This window comes from Rhinichthys klamathensis, unplaced genomic scaffold, assembly GCF_029890125.1.
Source record: "Rhinichthys klamathensis goyatoka isolate OS25496 unplaced genomic scaffold, OSU_Roscu_1.1 h1tg000040l_1, whole genome shotgun sequence".
NCBI lineage: Eukaryota > Metazoa > Chordata > Actinopteri > Cypriniformes > Leuciscidae > Rhinichthys > Rhinichthys klamathensis.
Window position 1 is genome coordinate 2,943,204 of NW_026606587.1, and position 20,160 is coordinate 2,963,363.

Genomic DNA, 20,160 nt, shown 5'->3' on the forward strand with positions numbered 1-20,160 from the left:
CCCCCCCCCCCCGTTTCTGCACGTGCCTGAGCCTACATCATTAATTATACGATAGACATAGATAGATCAGCATTAGATGAATTTTCAGACCCTGTTTGATTAATACCTTGACGTGTGCATTCATCATCATCCCTCTCAAACACTCCGTGATAATTTTGATAAGAAACAGACGTTGCCCCATTAAATATACATGTGATGTTCAGGCCTTAACACTCTTAAACTCAAATAGGCTCAAGAGCACTCAACCTTGATTAGAGACAACCTGAGTGCCTGCCAGGAGCGAAGAGGTTGTGCGTGTCAGTGAGTCTATACATGTATAACATGCATCATTATTTGGAGATGAGGCAACGGAGTAAAGGAAAGAAAGACAACTTTAGAAAGAAAAAAGATGTATTTGTACTTTTGATATTACTTACATCGTTTGACTGTTTTGGTGATTTTTTTTCCCCTTTTTATTTCTTTTTTTTCTTGAAAATAAAAACAAAGTTGGAAATACCTTTACAGTGATATACTATTTACAAACATCCTGATGCCGTCCACACTGCTGAGAGTGGCGTTATATTTATGTAAATTATATGAATATGTAAATATGTGCTGCACGCTTTCCTCTCAATAACAAAATTAACACAACACAAATGACAGCGGTGAGAAAAAAGCAGTTAAGAAAGCATATGATCATTGCAATTGGATATGCTTGCATCAGCTCTGCAATTCACTGGCATCATGACTACAGATGAGGTTATTAAAATTACGCTATTATATAATATACTATATACTAGTATACAGGCGTTCATAGGAAACCTAGGAAGTCTGGGAAGGTCTTGGTCTTTTTTTTTTTTAAGTTTCATTACAAGCTGTTCACACATTGGCAATAAAGTAATACATAAAAAGCTCCTTAAAGCTTTTAAACAATAATTTTCTTATGATTCAAAGCAGAAACGTGTTTTTAGTCACATTCACTTTCTTCACATTTAATGATAGAAACGTTTGTTGTTTTTTATAGAAATTGACATATGTCTTAAAGGGCTGCGTCTCTTCAGAAGACTTGGATTAAACCTTTTGATTCATATGGATTTATTTTACGATCTTTTTTATGAGCATTTTGAAGCGCCAGAGTTTCAATGGAGTCAGAAGCATAGACTTTCATTAAAAATATCTTCATTTGTGTTCCGAAGATAAACGAATGTCTTATGGATTTTGAACAACATGAGAGTGAGTAAATGATGACAGAATTTTCATTTTTGGGTGAACTAACCCTTTAAATGAGTAGTAGACTTCAGAATTAAAATTTCAAAGATGTTTTGTCTTTTCAATCGAGGAAAACATTCCAGGATCCACTTGCTCTGCGATGCGTCACACATTACGTAATCGTTGGAAAGGTCACGCGTGACATAGGTGAAAAACTCCATCTCATTTCCTCCTCCAACTTCAAAATCAGTGATAGTGATTACCTTTTTATTTAGTTTTTTGTAAAGGGCATTTGACTTGTGAGTCTTTGTACGTTCACTTTGTAAACACTAGGTTGGTACTTCCGCCTATGTCACTCGTGACCCTTCAACGTGATTACGTATGTGACGCATCGCAGAGCTAGTGCAAGACAAGCATTTGTGGTTAAGTATCCACCTTATTCCTACGCCCCATGACGCTTTGCGCGAATTATGGGTGTAACTTCCGTTAAGCTGTAAACAATCAGTGAAAGGCTCGCTCTATGAACGCAATACGTTAAAAAAGTGTCACAATGAGATGACATTAATCGACTCACCCTTCAACCATCGAACATTAAAATTAAATTTAAAAGTTTAAAAGAATCAACCAGGTACTTTCAACAGACCAAAAATAGCCCCAAAAGTGCGAGTCTTTGGTTAAATATCACTGTAGAAGGCAAATATATCTGTATTATATAACAAGCCTTAATAAAAAAATGTTCATTAACTTCAGCATTACGTGACACTGTCAAAATGACGGAAATCACTTTGATATAGATTATAAATTGCATTTACCTGTGAAAACAAACCTGGAAAGAGACGTGAGGATTTGAGGAGAATAACGAGAGATTCTTCGTTCATTCCAGTGAATTATTAATGGAATATCGTAAATTAAATTCGGGAGAACAGACCACAAATGTGCCGTTTATGTTGTCCTTTTTCATACTTTTACAGCGGATTGCAAAGGAAAAAATAAAAATCATCATGAGGAAATGAAAGCAGCGACTGAAAAGAGCTCTTGCCATATATATTCTTGTTATAACATGTCACGTTAAAATACCAAGTATAACGTTATTCTCATGATGTCTGAAAATAAATCGTGAAGGAAAATTGACAGCTCATCCAGTCAAACTGACGGATCAGCTTTATTTGTAGGGCAACCTTATGATTTGAAATGATTCGTTTTAGCCTTTTTGAATGGAAGTTCCCCAAACCGGAAGTGCCACCCATAATTCAAAACACAGTAAGGTCGTCAGGAATAAGGTGGATATAAATGGTTTTTTTTTTTTTTATGACCGATCGTTCCGCTAGATAAGACTCTTATTCCTCAGCTGGGATCGTGTAGAGCCCTTTGAAGCTGCATTGAAACTGCAATTTGGACCTTCAACCCGTTGGTCCCCATTGAAGTTCATTATATTGAGAAAAATCCTGGAACGTGTTCCTCAAAAACCTTAATTTCTTTTCGACTGAAGAAAGAAAGACGTAAACATCTTGGGTGACATTGGGGTGAGTAAATTATCAGGAATTTTAACTCTGAAGTGAACTAATCCTTTAAGTGGCAAATCACAATTTTGTAGATTGTTTTTGCAGATACACTACTGTTCAAAAGTTTGGGGTCGGTAAGATGTTTTAAAAACGTCTTATTTTCACTAAGGCTGCATTTATTTGATAAAATATAGTAAAAACAGTAGTATTGTAAAATATTAATATTATTTGTAACAGTTATTTAAAATGTTTTTCGGTTTTAATATGTTCCTGTGATAGTTATTCCATGTCAAAGCTGAATGTTCTGCATCATTACTCCAGTCTTCAGTGTCACACGATCCTTCAAAAATCATTCTAATATGCTGATTTGCTGCTCAAGAAACATTTCTTTTTTCTTATTATCAATGTTGAAAACAGTTTTGCTGCTTAATATATTGTGGAAACCACACATTTTTTCAGGATTGTTGAATAGAAAGTTCAAAAGAACTTTATTGATTTGAAATATATATATATATATATATATATTGTAATATTATCTTATGCATCCTTGCTGAATAAAAGTATTAATTTCTTTAAAAAAAAACGTACTGACCTCAAACGTTTAAACGGTTGTGTATATAACATTATATAACAAAATCAAATCAAACCAAGTGGCATTTTGTTTATTTAATAGACAGTAGAACTAAACAAACATGCTTTTCAAGCAAAATATTGCACAAAAAGAAAGTGGTTGTCAAAAGGTAGTTCTCAGAAAAGATGCTGTGTCATCTGCTCGCATGCCACTTGATTGAACATTTTGTATCTAATGCAGTGTCATTCAGATTTATAAGTGTCCAAATACTTTTGGGGCTGCTGTGTATCGGCCCCATCACTAATGAAAGACCCAGTTCCTATGAACATGCTGCTTTACTCTATAAAAAGCTAAATGCAAGGCTATGAATATCTAATCCATTCTCATGAGCTCATGCGCTGGCGTGTTGGAGTAATCTGCTCCAGTGCGCCTGCTGCTCCGCATTGAAGATTGATCTCTACATAAGCCCATGCTTGTTTGTGGAGACCCCTGGGGCTGGTGCCACCGCTCTGAGATCAGTCGACACAAGCCTCGGCAGCTCCATCAAAGCAGGTGCTCTGACCTCCTACCACGCTGAGTGGATGCTGAAGTGGATGATGGGATTGTGGAGATGTCATCTCTGGATCACACCTAGGTTGGAGGTCTATAGTTGTGAAGGGAGTTTTTTAGGTGGAGCAGGTTTTCACATGACAGAGAAGATCTGGCTGGTCCTCTGGGATTGTGCAGTATAGACCCCCTCATAGCACTGGGTGATGATGAGAGTCACGCCTGCAGGGGCTCATGGGAAATGAGGTCCTGATGCAGGGATAATTTAGTGCTCTCAAAGATGTGAGTGGCAAGAGTGAAGTTTTGTTTCTTTTATTCTTCTCTGAGGCTTTGAGCTGTCTGGAGGTGTAAGTATTGCTGGAGAGGTTGACAGTACAGTGAAAACATCATTTTGAAATTTTGACTAGGTCATTGAGCTCCTCATGATTCTCTGTGTTTTCTGCCATAATAGGCAGCAAATAATTTTTTTTTCCTGTGACAATTAATTTGAAATGGGTTAAAGTGCCCCAATTATGCTATTTTAAAGGTTCCTAATTTTGCTTTGGAGATCTACTACAGTGGATTTATATGCATCCAAGGTAAAAAAATAAAATAAAATAAGCACATCACCTCCTTTCTCACAGTGTCTGACATGGTTCGATAAAGGATTCAGTCTCTAAACCACTCTTTTCTGAGAGCCTACTCTGCTCTGATTGGTCAGATTGCCCAGTCTGTTGTACAGCGTGTGTCGGAAATGAAACGCCGATTACCAGATCTGAATTTCAGCTCAGCAGGCTTCCTCTGCACTTGTATACACAGTGATACGAACCGCAACGATGGCATCAGTTATACCACATCAATATGAGCTCGCGCCCTCATCATTTGGGAGCGCATGCAAAGTGTATTTGCATTCATTCGCAGCACAGAAAACCGCTTCATCTTGACATGTCGACAACTCAAACCAAACTCTACCAGGCCTCAGCTACAACTACAGTGTTTGAGGGGGCGGGTCAAAGTTGACGTTTTTGAGCAGCCAATGAAGCCCATAGGCTAGCATCAGTGTTGGGAAAGTTCATTTTCTACATGAAATAGTTCAAAGTTCAGTTCACAAATTTTAAAATGAACTAGTTCAGTTCATAGTTCATACTTCAAAAAATGAACTAGTTCATAGTTGTTTTTTTTCCATATGTTGCTGCGAGCTATATATATAGCGGGATATATATATAAGGGGCGGCAGTGGCTCAGTGGTTCATGTTGGTTGTCTACAAACCGGAAGGTTGGTGGTTCAATCCTCGGTTCCACCTGACCAAGTGTTGAGGTGTCCATGAGCAAGACACCTAACCCCAGAGCTGGATGGCGCCTTGCATGGCTGCCGTCGCCCGTCGGTGTATGAATGAGAGAGTGAATGGGTGAATGTGAGGCAAATTGTAAAGCGCTTTGGTGGCCATTGGGTCTGTGAAAGCGCTATATAAATGCAGTCCATTTACCATTTACCATATATTTTTAATTATTGCCACAGCCCATATACAACCACAGACAGCAATTATTTTATCGACGGGCAAAATTTGCACAGAAATGTAAGATTTTTCCCATCCTCACCGACCTTGTCATACAACTCGTTTAAATAATCATACGACGCCTCCTCGCTCGCTGCTTTGTCAAATACATGCTGCTTTTTGTTTTGATGACGCATGCGGCGGTGCGACACTGGTGGCTGGTGTTGCCAGATTGGGTGTTTTCTTCGCTACATATTAAGGCCTGTTTACGTGTGTTTCAGCCTGGTTTTCGCCTGGAAGGCTCTATAGAAATCTGGCACCCTATTGAACGAAGTTAAACTGAGAGTGCGTGCGTTCACAGACACCAGAATGAACGAGTTCACAGTAACGTTCATCAGGCAGTAATACAGTACGTTCAGTTCACGTTCTCCCAAAATATGAACGAGTTCATGAACTATCGTTCATTGAACGCGTTCAGGCACAACACTGGCTAGCATTATGCAAATTAGTTACAAACGTAGGTTCGAGTAGGAAGACTGGAATTAATGACGACTTGTTTCAGGCAGTTCAGAATCAATTTTTCCATTTGAAGAGACAATAACTCCATTTATCAAGCACTTTGCAGGACTTTTACATTCACAAACAGCTATATTGCACACTACCTAAAAAAAAGTAATAACCTAAAAAGCATAATAAGGACACTTTGACACTTTTTATTAATAATATATATCAAACTAGTTTATGTAGTTACTACATTATGGCTGGACAATCAATTGGAATAAAATTAAATCACAAAATGGTTAATTGTGATTATGAAATTTCAAGGACTGTGATTTAATTAAATGTATCCGCTGTGAAGCATGGCACTGTGTTTATTTACACGTGTGCAGCTCATCTCGGTAAGTGCTGGTCTACATGAACTCCATCTCTACATCTGCTCTGAGTTTGTGTCGCTTTTGGCATGCGTTTGGGAACGTAACGTGCCTTCCCATATTTGTAATGAGATGAGCTTATAAACCTGTTGTAAAAAAAAAAAAAAAGAGGCTTTTAAGGCATCCCTGCGGGTTTCCTTCACAATAAAAGTTTGGTGGTTTAACCTTTGAAAGACTAAATCAATATTTATATGTAAATATGTACATAAATATTAGTACTGTTATTTTAGAGGTGCTGTAAAATTGAACAATTATTTATTTAGTCAAGGGCTTTAGATGAGACTGATCAAATGTGATGTTGATCTGATTAAAACTCTAGGAGTTTGCCTGGAAATGGCAAAAATTGCAAAAGAAATAAAAAATGGCTGACTTCCTGTTGAGTGTATAGGGTTTGGCTATAAGATACTTTTTTGTAGGTATTTGGATGTTAAATGTGTCTTCCAAACAAACAAGCACACCTTATTCTGGCCTTTTTAATAAAAAGTATAATTTCATATTTGGCTTATATTTTTTTCATATACTGCATGTAAAAACAAAATGAACTTTGATTAGTCGGTTTACATTTTTGTAAGACTGTGTCTTTCTTTTTAAGTGGATTGTTCTTGGCCAGAACAAGCTGCAATGTGAACTAGACTTTAACCATTAGTCTAGACTTATGCCATTAGTTAAAAGTTGCTATATACTGCTTTGAAAAATGCTTCTGATTCCATTCTCAAACGGCACACTTGTGATTTTGAAATGCCGTTAACACTGCTTTTAACTATAGGTTATAACGCTGTTCTCCAACACTGCTTTTGGGAGATGAACCACTATTGCGTTGCCAAAGATTTGTCAAAACAGTTTTTTAACCTTCATAATATATTTTCAAGACCCTTGTGATGGTACATCGACTTACAACAGGTTAAATGACACGTCTGCCATAGCCTGAAGTGGTCTGTATCGCTTTTACTTGCACTATGTAACTTCGGGTTTCGGGTAGTAACCGGTGCACAAAAATAACTAAAAAATTTGACTGCTTTACGGCATACGTCACTTCACCCACCACTTCCTCAAATTGTCTGTGGCCATTGTTGATTCCAAAGCCGGTGCTGGATAAACAGCGAGCGTGCGCGTGTGACAGTACGCTGCGGTAGGCTAAATTATTTACGACAGCAGTAATGAACAATTCCGCTTCCAACCTGTAGAGCGACCGCAGAGGAAAAGTTCCTTGGTGTTGCTTTAAATATGCATGTGCTTTCTAGACATTCATGTTGTCCTTTTTCTCCATATCTAAGGGAAACTTAGTGACATTTCTACACATTTACAAACAGGACTGGGGCTAAAATTCAGCCCTGGACAAATCCAGCCCAACAAAAAAGAAGATATTTTGAAGAACTTCTATTAAAAAAACAGACATTTCTCAAATGATCTTCTTTTATGTTCCACAGAAAGAGAGTCATACAGCCAGGTTAGGGTGAGTAAATGATGACATTTTGGGATGTACTATCCCTTTAACAACAATAACATTGGTTAAAGAGATAATACCTAATTTATGTAAGACTGATATTTATATGTCATCAAGCTGTAATTGAATTAACATTTTATTTCAATTAAAATGCATTAGGACGATTAAAAAGTTCAACTATTAGTAAAATCATGGTAGTCGAAGGTAAACCCATGCTTTAAATTATTATAGAAATGGTTTCTAAAATAAATAAATAAACTTCAAAAGCAACTCTATGAAAGTTATTTATGTTCCCCAATATTTTATGTAAGTATTAACAGCAAATATACATAAATGCCAAAACACCATATTTCTACAGTGTTTGTATAGGTCAATTATAATAAGGGTGCTGGATTGACGATTTCCTCCTCATGCAGTTTACATGGTCGTGTCTGTTTTCAGCAAGGTTCACCACACAACTGTATAACACAAAATTCTGAGTCAAATCTGAATTGATCAAGCGACTTGCACTGTTTATAAGAGTGGAAAAAAGTGCAGCGCACGTTCGATCTGCTTTCGCTCGCGGCCGGCAGATGCAAAGTCCCTGTTCTCCCTATGCCCAGTACATGCCTGTTTACAATCATTGTTATTAACCTCATAATTGTTACTGTTAACCCAGGGTACACAAATGCTTAAAATGTGTTGTACCATTTTAAGGTATATCATTTTTAACAATGGCTTTTTTAGAGGGAGAAATACACCCATGTGAGTTTCTTTGCAGTATAAATCCCCCAGTAAAAACATTTCACACCAACATTCATGTTAAAGTTGCTCCTTATGATCAAAGGCAGGCTAGGGAAAAAAAAATGAAACCCAGGAAAGAAACTGGTACTGGGTGAAACATGTTGAGCACAACCATTGGCGTGTCCAAATCAGTTTCTGTGGAACGTGAAGATGAATTTTCTCCTCCCTCTGGAGAGATGTGCTGCTTTTGCCTTTATTTGCCTTTAGTTTTTCCCTCCGCCTTCAGTGACAGGCCTGTTTGTTTATATCCTCCTCTTTTTCTTTCATGTGAACGCTTAGATCTAAAGCTGTTGAAAAGACACTTGTCTACCACTGCACTCACACAAATGGGCAAGCCCACAAGGTTGTCTTTATTATTATTTTTTAAACCTTTGAGGTGTAATTCATCCTACAGTAATTATATTTCCCTCTCAAGTTGTCAGAGCATTCTTAACTGATCCTACAGAGAGACGGCAGAAAATTGTCAAGCTTGTCTACGTTTCAGCCACTGCTTGAAGGCAGACAAATGATAAAAGAATAGATAGACAGACCTTCCATATATCAGTCCATCCATCCATCACTAGTCAAAGAAATTGGACAGGAGTGATATGGATGGCGGCTGTTTACAGTGAGGTGGAGGACTTATTCCCCCTGCTTTCTTGTTTAAGGATGGCTGTAATCCGCCGTAAACCACTCTCGTGCACAAATCCTCTAACACTAGATTAGAGTGCACGATCAAAGGCGTTCATGGACTTACTTCAAAGTTAAAGTTACTGTGGGAAAGAGTTTGAAAATTCACAGCATGCAAGGTGCCTGGAAATGTTTTAGACATCAGACATGTTTCTGTAGTGCATGTAGTCAATAAAAAGGATGTATATCCTCAATTGTATATGGGTAGTTAACAGTAAATACATAGAAGTTGATAAAAATTAATATATTATTTATATATATATATATATATGTTTTATGGCACACATTAAGGGACAAATTAAATATTTTTACTTTTTAAAATCCATTAAATTTATTATTATATATATCTAATAACCCGAGCTACTGAGTCTGTAGCCATTTTCAAGAAACGGCTGAAGACGCATCTTTCGGTAACACTTGATCCATTAATACGAACACTTTCTTTTCTCTTCTATTCTATATCTTTTTTTTTTTTAATCACTGTGTTAGACTAAACTGGGAAGGGTCACAGCACTCGCATATTGTTGTCCTATTGTTAGTTTCATTGCTTCTATTGCTCTCCTCATTTGTAAGTCACTTTGGATAAAAGTGTCTGCTAAATGATTAAATGTAAGTCAGTCAGAGGAAATAATAAACCTGACAGCTTTATATTTAGGTCTTAATCAGTGTATCATTACTAGTTAATTTGAATTTGCCATCTACACCATTGCAAGTCCCATAAATATTTCATTTTCTTGTGTGTTCAGAGTTTCTAGAATGTAGTAAAGCCTATTTTCCCTGCAGCCACATGGTGGAGTGAAGTATTTGCAGTCTCTGGCGGTGAAGGCTAATCTCTCTGCTGAACTACTTTTAGCATGATTATTAGACATGCCATTACTTTCTTTAGGTAAACATTTAGACTGCACCTCAGTGCAGCAGAGCCTTTGAAATCAGACTTCACACTTTATCTTCAGCTGTATCTGTTTGATCATCTGTTCACACTCAAATACTGTTGCAGTGACAGTACCCTGTTTCAGACTGACATGCTTTATTATGAATCTAAAAGTGTATGCATGTCGGTGCCTTTTGCAGATAAATGAATCCACTTCAAAGAAGAAAACATTAATCGCAGAGTTCCCCCCCCCATTCTTCTCACTCATCTGCCCCTCATATGTCCGATCAGAATTACAGTACGAGTGAGCTGTGCCGTGCAGCCGCTTACATGATGTTGGACGTACATCCGAACTCTCAGATGACACGAGATTATTTGTTGTAATCAAGCACTAACCAACCGGAGAATAACTGCAGATTTACTTCAGATAAACTTCATTTATGCTGTTGCATTTATAATGTAGCACAATTCTCCTGTAGTTTATTTTGGCTTGTTTTTGTGTGTGTGTTTGTTTTGATGAACCTTTGATGAACCCTCTTTATTTTTATTTATTTTTTTTATTTATATCCGTTAGTTTAGTTTTGGATTTGGATATTTAAAAATGCTTTGCCCATGGCGCATATTAACTTTAATCTTAAGTATACTGTAGGTACTCTGTTAATGATATACCCTTCAACAGGATGTGATATCAAGTGCACTTCATGTTGGAAAACCTAAATACTACTTTAAGTCTGTCTTTGTCTTGAGTAACTGTTCCAAGAGTGATATTAAACCCACAGCTAAAAGCTAAAATATATTCAAGCATTGTGAAGTTTTTTCTCGCTGTCTTCTTGTGCAGGTCTTTATGAATAAGATATGTGTAATGGAACAGCTCTACAGTGCTACAAAGTGCTGCATTGCAGACAACCACTTTCCACATTTTTTTTAGTTTTTTTTTTTTAGCTCATTGCCCCCTATTCAAGATTAAATAACTGTACCAACTTTTATACTATGTAATCAGTTATAAGCTGTGTTGAGAAAGAAGTAGCGCGAGTTACGTAATCAGATTACTTTTTTCCAAGTGACTAGTAAAGTAATGCATTACTTTTAAATTTACAACAAAATGTCTGAGTTACTCTTTCAAATTAGTAACGCAAGCTCCTTTGTTTTCCCATTCATTGACTGAAACCTCTCCTGTCCCCGTGTTGAGAAAATTGTGACTGTGCATACAGAGGCGTTGTGTACGCTGTGTAAGCAATAACATAATGGTTATTGTAGTTCTAGACTAAATGTGAGCATACATTTTCTCATCTCACTTGCACAAAAACAAATTCAGTATTCCTTAAAACGAATGCAAACTCAGAATATTGCACAAACCTTCAATAATTAAATCGGTTAATACAAATATACTTTATTTATTCTCACTTTATTAAACAATGTCTTTGCTGCTGAGCTTTGATGATCCAATTCAGCCATACCAATAATCAATAATGGCTAATATAAAAGCATTGAACTTTGTTCTCCTGCTTCCTTTTCTTCTGCGATCCTGAATGGCAGCACAGCTGAAATATTTGTTTGAGCTGCGGCCTCTAATGTAAAGTACAATTTGGTAGTCCTTCAGACTGATACTTATTCATTTCACTTTAGGTGTGAAATGGCCTTTACAATTGCCAAAACTTTGTTGTTGTTGTTTTTAAAAAACAAGCAAGCCCAACCCAGGTCAGAAAAAGTAACAAAAAAGTAATGTAGTGCATTACCGGTACTTTCCATAAAAAGTAACTAAGTAATGCAATTAGTATTAGCGCAATATTGTAAGGCATTACTTTTAAAAGTAACTTTCCCCAATACTGGTTATAAGACACTAACTGTAACACTGGCAGACACGAAAGAAAGTTAATTTTATACAAAATAAGTAAAAATGCAAAGTAGCTTTACAATACAAAATAGCCAGGAAAACAACTAAATAAAACAAAGAAAACCAATGTTACATCCAACAAAGGACATGACCTGACCAAGAAAACTGAAAACACATTAAACAATCACAAACAATACACAGAACCATAACACTAATAGTAGCCGCGTTTTCATTACCCTTCAAATTGCGCAAATTGAAATTGCGAATTGAAATGGGAACAGTTTTTGCACATTTACAGGTCACCTGACGTAGATGGCGCGGTATGTTTGGACCGAAGACGAGACTGATGTTAAACTCATAAAAGACAAAAGAATTAGGGGAATACTTGATTCTTAACCACTAAGAAATGCTACAATCAAGACCTGAAAGCAGATATGAGGGAGAATCACCCAGAAACACCTCATACGTGGCCGCTCCCAAGTATAAGGGGCTTTCCATTAATGCTTGGATAACATGCCTACGTCTCCTTTGATTAATAATAATGGCTAGTGCGGTGGCTGGGATATACATAAACCTACCAACATTCGTTGCCATAATTGTTGGTATGACTTATTGCGAGAGGAAAACATTACGTTTCAGTTGCATAACATCGGTTATGGAAACGTCGTAATTTCGCAATAGTTTTTTATCGACATTTAGAAAATATTGCAAAGGTTTTGCTCAAATCTGTAATGGAAACGCGGCTAGTGAAAAATTATTCATATGAATTTCATTGATTTAAAAAAAAATCTACTTCCTTACATTTAAATTCGAATTGCAGTTCTGCCTCCTGTTTTCAAATTAAATTACATTTTCGAATTAGATTCTAAAACTGGAAATAATAAGGCCCTAAATAAACATCTACTATAATATAATGAAATATTTAATATTTTATTTGGTGCTTGACAAAAATTGATTAAATTCACGAAAGTATTTGTAATTGTATGCATACTAACATGAAGAGGGTTAAATGTCTGAAAGCTGAACTTTTCAAAATAAAAAAAGAGAAATTAGATGAACTATAGGTGTGAATGTTACCCTTTTTAGAAACACCTTTATATACAGTTGAGCTAATGTGAGTCTAGGTCCAGCAGCTTTTCCAGCTATGGGGTAAATTAGGTGAAACCATCAATGTCTTTCACTTTCCAGGTAAATATTGACTCAAAGCCCTTGTATGTGAGTTAAACCATTGTAAGCATGTACCCTTACATCAGTCATCTAATCCCAGAGCTTTACCTCACATTACGTACCTTTGTGACCTTCCCCTACTGTCTAAGAGTGGAAGCTGTCCTCATACTGGCCTCTGACCAGCCTTAGCCTTGCCGAAACGAACATCATTCCAGAAACTGATTCCAGATCAGGAACAGGGAGCAATTTCTGCTAAAAGCAACAATGCTCAACTTTAAGCAGCTTGTGTACGGGTTGTTTGTAGCCAAAAGAGTTGCACAGTTCATTTGATTTATCACTCTTATCCTTAGGCGTATGGCATTGCACTCTGGCTTTACCTGCCCAAAACAGGCTAAATAAAGCACTGGCATTGTTTCTGAAAGATAGGTAGTGCTATAATTCATAGGTTTTTCAATTTTAATGCAAAGGAGCCTCAAATATGTTGATCCCATTTTGAGGTAATGGCTGCTTCAAATTTCAAAGCAACAGTACACATTTTCCTCTATAGAAACCCATTTTACTGTGTATGAAAAATAGTATGTGTAATACTACTTTATCTCTAAAGGCCCTTTCACATGACTTGTGTCACCAATGCATTGAACTATAATGCATTGACAAAATCTGACCTGAGTTTGGGGAAGGCCTATCTGTTTGCTAAGGACAGATGGGGGAGTATTCAGGGGAATCTATCGTTATTGTTGAATTTTCATTTGGTGACAGAAATTACTATTTGATTTAGCCAAATTAAAGTATTTCTGCATTGTTTGTATTTGTCCAGTAAAGACAGTTTAAGATAAGAAATCTGACTCTGTGCAAACGTCACACATATGCACTCATGCGTACACTAACGCTCATATGTTTGTGGATAATCTGGAATAGGTGGGATTTAAACGAGGGATGATCTGGGGCAAAGCACAGATTTGGACTGAACATTCCCACATATACCAACTACTGACAAAACAGAGAGGACCGTGTCACATGGACATGGAGCCTCATCATGAACATATATGTGCCTATGTGGGTTTTTTTAAGACTGTTAAAAAAAATCATCTGTTGCAATCCATATGCCTTTGAATTCAAATGCGTTTTTTGTGTGAATGGTACTTTGGTGAGGATAATTTGCTTCAATGGTTGGAAAATTCCTTAAGGCATTTACATACCAATCAGGGGAGTAATATATATATAACTGAAATAAGTTAATGTGTCAAAGTGATAGCCTTAGTTTTTCCTAATCCTCCTCAGTGATTATCAAAAATCCAGTGGTCGTTCAGTGATCCAGATGTTCGGCTTTAAACCAAAGAATCTACATAAAGATGGTTGTTAGTCTTTGTGTATGCTGTGATCCATGCCATATATACATGACATACTTACTATTTATGTATGCCATATTGATAAAGTACTCGTCATGCACGCTACTTTGAGCATGCAATCAGTTTTGCGCTCATTGCATCTCTGACATCTCTATGACCTTGTTTGATGGATTAGCCTCATTACAGATGGAGGTACAGCATGTATGCATTGATTTATGTCACATTACATTTCAGTGCTCAGAAACACTTAAACATCTGATTCAGGGTCAGCAGTTTCTCTCCACATGTAGTTAGGTGTTTTTCAAAATATGAGCACTTTTAACACTGTGGACTAGCATTCAGTGATGGAAATGGCATTTTAGACATTTTTGGAATAAATTGGCAGACTCCTTTATTCAGCTAATGCTAGTTTCATAGCGTGTCATTTAATGTATCCTCAACACGCACAACTAAATAATATTTTCACACTTCTCAGCATAATTTGACCAAATATAACTTAATTGGAAATAGATTTTTGTTTATAAATCAATAAACAAACCATTTCAATATTCATTGCATGTTCTTTCACTCTTTGTTTTAAACTATCATAAACTGATATTTTTTTATATAGTTTAAAGGGGTCATGTCATGGATTTGTTTTTATTTTATTTGAATATGTTCCTTGAGGATAGCATACTTACAAGTATAACATACTTATAATGTTAATAAAGTTTTTTTGCACAAAAAACAAACAAAATAGAAAATAAAAAATTTGAAAAAATATTTTTTGACCTAGATTCTGACCCTCTGTCTAAAATGATCCACTTTTAAGGGGCAGCTCCTTTAAGGTTTGTCAGTAAACGTCCACAGTTATGATTGGCTAACGTCATTGAATGGGAAACAGTATCAACGACCATTCGCTATTGCAGGTAAGTAAGTGTTTTGAAAACATTATCCATATAAAACTGTCATTTACAGACAAAGCCTTATGAAATCATTTACTTGTGGTTTGTGATGCAGCTGCTGTCATATCCAATACAGTTGGCTGATTCATCTTTCAACAAAAGTTTCTTTGCGAACTCTCCATTACACTGTGCTTCGTTTACAAAACAAAATGCTCCGAACAAACATATAATCCTCCGACTCGATCAAGAACGCCATTAAAATAAACCATCCTGGGATCCTTCTTGAAGTCTGTACAGAGACGCGAACAAATCACATCAAAGCGAAGATTTTTTCACTCTTCCATTTTTCCTGTTGTCAGCAGACTCAAGTACTCTACTGTATCCAGTGTAGACAGCATCAGTTATTATAATGGGTTTCATTTGCTTTTGATGCAACGCTCACATCTAGTGTATATCTTTAAGTTTGAAAGTCATGTAAATCATTGGGGTAAACTATCAAATCTATACAAAAAAGGCATTTGAAAAGTACCAAAATTCAAAATCATGATACAATGTATAAAGATTCCAAGACTGTCTTTATGTGACATTCTTTGTCTTGTGTTTTAGGTGTGCTTACCAATCAAGTGGAAAATCTACATGTTTTTCTGCTGGTATGTGGACTCAGACGAGTTAAGGATCCTCTGTATCTTTTAGAAGCTTTTGCAGGTATTGCTGCTCTATATAATACGTTTAACATCATTCTTCATGGAACAGAAACTGTATCATTGGAATTTTTTTTATCGTTTGTAGACATTATTATGTGTTCAATCAAATTAGTTGATTTTCTCTCTTACAGAATGGCACAGTCAGAACCCTCTAGTGGTCCTCATCATCATTGGCCCAGTGGTAAGAAAGATAGTATGATTTTAGTAAGACAAGCCTCGAGTTCAGGGTGACAACTAGTGGTCCTCAGGCCAGATTCTGCTCGTCAATATATTTGTTATGACCCTTTGATTTTTTTAAATTCCTTGCTCTTCAGACACAAAAAAGTATTAAGCAGCACAACTGTTTTCAACATTGATAATGTTAAGAAATGTTTGTTAAGCACCAAATTACCATATTAGAATGATTTCTGAAAGATCATGTGACACTGAAGACTAGGGTTGGGTATCGTTTTTTTTTTTTCGATACCGGTGCCAAATCGATACTTTTAAAATGGTACCGGTGCCTGAACCGATACTTTAAAAAAAAGAGAGCCTCAAAACGATGGTGAATGACAAAAAAAAAAAAAAACTAAAATTCTTAAAATGTAATATATTAAAATAATTTAACACTAAATAACAGCATTCTTGGTATACTACAAACCAGCTTTAAATTTCAGCTATTCTTTTTACATTTTTTGACTTCTCTAGCAAAATACAACACCTCTCCTGACTTATTGCATGTCCTGCACAAGGTGAGCGTTATTTTAGAACGTATCACTATAAATGCGTTACATGAAACCCCTCATAGAAGAAGAACACCGTCATGTTTACAACTGTGGTAATGAGAGCTCATCAGGATCAACTGAAGGCTGGATTTTATGTGAAGTTTGTGGCTCCATTGTTGCAGTAAATTTGCACGTTCTTGAATGAATAACTTGTGAGATGTATGCGGGTCTGTTATTGTAGGGACATCGACTTTACATTTTCACACACAAAAAATGACGCGGGAAAAAATTGGTTGCGTTACATGTCAGTCAGTCCTTGGCTAATATTTTTATTCTTAAATACATGTAAGTGAATGTATTTTGTCATTTAAGAAACCTTTATAATGATCATGATTCATGTTAGTTGATCTATAACGCACAATGGGTGCAATGTTAGTGCGCACGGCGGTTCAGAGAATTGGATCTGTCAGATTTAAGCCTACAACAGATCAATTCATCCACTTCTCCCGAAATACATTAAAGTAAGTCGCTGGTGAAGTGTGAGAAGAATAGAGTTAATTTTATAGTTACCTACACAATGTGTATCTAAACACTTAATCCATTTATAATTGAAAGGATTGTTATTGCCGCTTCCAAAGACATCAGTGTGTATTTTACTAACTATAAATGTTGTTTTAGTAATAGCCTACTTATGTGTATTTAAATGTCTGAAACCTAAAATAAACATTATGTGGTTGAAAACACTGAATAGTTGTGATGTATGACAGCGCTGAGCGCATCTGTCTCTACCCAACCCTACTGAAGAAGACTGGAGTAATGGCTGCTGAAAATACAGCTTTACCTTCACAGGAATAAATTACATTTTAAGTTGTAAAAATATTTCACAATTTTCACGAGTTCATACTTACAAATTGCCTTGCTGTCCAAGGGGAGGGCTCCAAGCTCGGAAATAGTATTTCCCCCGTATCCCTGGCTGGGATAGGGACCAGCCAAAAGTATAGGAGTCTGGGTGGTGGTGGGGTGCAGTAAAATTGTCGAGGAAAACTCGTGCTGATTGGATAGATCATTTGAATGTGTTCCTCCCGAACTTTGTTAATAAAACATAATTTACCGACCCAAAACTTTTGAACAGAAATGTAGTTATTTATGTCTCATAGTTCAAATGACCAATTAAAAAAAAAAGTTTATCAGATTATTTTATTATTTGGATCGTTTAAAGATTATTATGAGTACTGTATGTTTGATTATCGTGTTTGCTCGACTGTTCAGTGATGTGTAGAGCTACTCGACTTTAAAAACATCTGGTTACTGAAAATTAAAATAAAAGTAGCGTTGCTACTTTTATCTTGCCCTCCACTAAAAAGTGTACATTGTTGTAAATTTCTTAGATAATCTATTCCTCGAAAGAAAGTAGTTGACAAGCCCTGACCTGCTGTCATCACCACAGGTAAAGCTATGAAACGCTTCCACACGTGCTGTATATCCTCTCTTGACTAGTTAACATCTCCAAAAGCCCATAACACACCCTAACATCCTTTTCAAAGGAGCTGTGTCAGTGTTTGCGCATGTGAGCAACATGCTTCTGTAGATTCCAAGGTAGCGCTAATTGGATGTAGCAAAGATAACAACATTAGCATGCATTAAGCTGGACTTATCAGAGGCATTTAGAGGCTCACTCGAACTAGAGCAGTGGAATCATGGAAAGGATTGGGGCTGCGGGGGACTAGCATAAGCTTTGGACTATTAGTAGGCCTGCAGTGCTATATGGTGCTAGGGGAGGCTTGTTAGCTGCTAGGAGCTAATGGCTAGCCCGTGGCAGGCCATCTGCCACTCCTGATTATGTGCCAAGTCTAGGTGCTGCCATTCTGCCAACCCCGTAGAGAGGTCACCCTCCCCCTCTAGGCAGAATCAAGACTAGTCACAAACATGGTCAAATATTTTTAGAAATAAAGAGATTTTAAAAGATTGAAAAAAGGGAGGAGGAAACAAACAAGCCCAAGGCAAAAAAAAAAAAAATGTTTGCTTCCCTAAGTGTGTCTGGGGAAAAGGATAGAAGAGAAACTGGAACAGAGCAAGTCAACACAAGACCTAAAGCCCAAATTACTTCCTTTCTAATCCATGAAAGTTTTACTATAGAAGTCTGACTGCATATGTTCTATTTGGGATCAAGCACCAATGGTATTTTCATTCCACCATATTTGTATTCTTTTTCTGGCTGAGTGTCTAAGACAGCCCATGGAACCATATGGTAAAAAGTTGTGAAATTTGGCACACTGATTGGACGGGGTCTAATGGTGTGTTTAAGTTGTTTTGGGAAGTTTTGCATTAACAAGTTGGGAAGGTGTAATTACGACTTCAGGTGCATTCAGATCATTTTGGTCAGAGCCAGATGGCATGTGCTTTTACTGCAAATAATACAACAGGTATTAAAGGGGTCATATAATGGTACATGCACTTTTACAAGTTGATTGTACTGAAATGTGTGTTGGCAGTGCCTGTACACAACCATCATATAATGATAAAAATCCATCCAGTGTTTTTGTTTTAATCTCCTTATATGTTTTCCCCTGCCTCAAATTGAGCCGTTCGTTTTTGTGACGTCAATAAAACGGACGCCCCTCCCACGATTGTTGATTGACAGCAATCATAGTCTGCGCGGACCGGCGCGCTCATTGTTGATATGCTGGAGCACTGTCTATGAGCAGAATGGCGTCTAAGCGATTGTGGTGTTCTGTTCTTGGGTGTAATAACGAACACAGCAGTCATTTTAATGTTCCCAAATCCGAACCGCTGAAGACGCAGTGGCTGAGTTTGTTTTCGAAGGGAATATTCCCCACGAGCAACGTCAATGCTCTCATGTTTGCGCGAATCATTTCACACCAGACTGCTTTATAAAGGAGGATCAGTATAAAGCTGGATTTGCTAAGAAGCTGCTCGAATAAAGGATCGGTACCAGCTATTCGTGTTCCTGCTGAATCTCCAGAAGAACTGAAGTGAGTGTAACGTTTTATTAAACTTTATATTAATATTTATATCTTTGCAAATCGCTAGCTGCACACTTCACAATGAATGCGTCTAAGGTTTACACTCAGGGTACATTACGGCATGTTTTCTATGTACGACGTTCTCAATATAATTCATAATCCCACGTTTATACTGAACAACGCGTTATGGTTATTGTGTTATTGTGTTACAAACGGTGTACGCACAGAACAGAGAGGCGGGGTGAGCAAAGCTCATTATCATTTAAAGGCATATGCACTGAAACGGCGTGCTGAAAACAGAGCTGTTTTTGACCAGGTAAAATAAGTGTTTTCTTACAATACTAATGAGAATTTTTAATGAAAGTATATTACAAAGTTTTAATTTAGACCCTAAATAATCATATTAGCTTGTACAAAAATGGCATTATATGACCCCTTTAAAATGAAAAAGTTCTCTCATAGTGAGTGCAATTGAGCTCTATTTCATGTCTTCTTGTGCTTGAATATTTAAATTTGCAAGGCTTAAAAACGCATGCAAAGGATAAACTTTCGT

The 20,160-nt window shown here is 36.8% G+C and overlaps 1 protein-coding gene across 1 annotated transcript in view; it reads left to right on the forward strand.

Annotated features, from left to right (window-relative positions):
• Positions 1-20,160, forward strand: part of glt1d1 (glycosyltransferase 1 domain containing 1) — a 47,842-nt gene that overhangs the window by 12,356 nt on the left and 15,326 nt on the right. The window contains exons 7-8 of the mRNA XM_056246619.1: positions 15,822-15,920; positions 16,051-16,100. Coding sequence (XP_056102594.1) covers positions 15,822-15,920; positions 16,051-16,100 — 149 coding nt within the window. The remainder of the gene's footprint in view (positions 1-15,821; positions 15,921-16,050; positions 16,101-20,160) is intronic.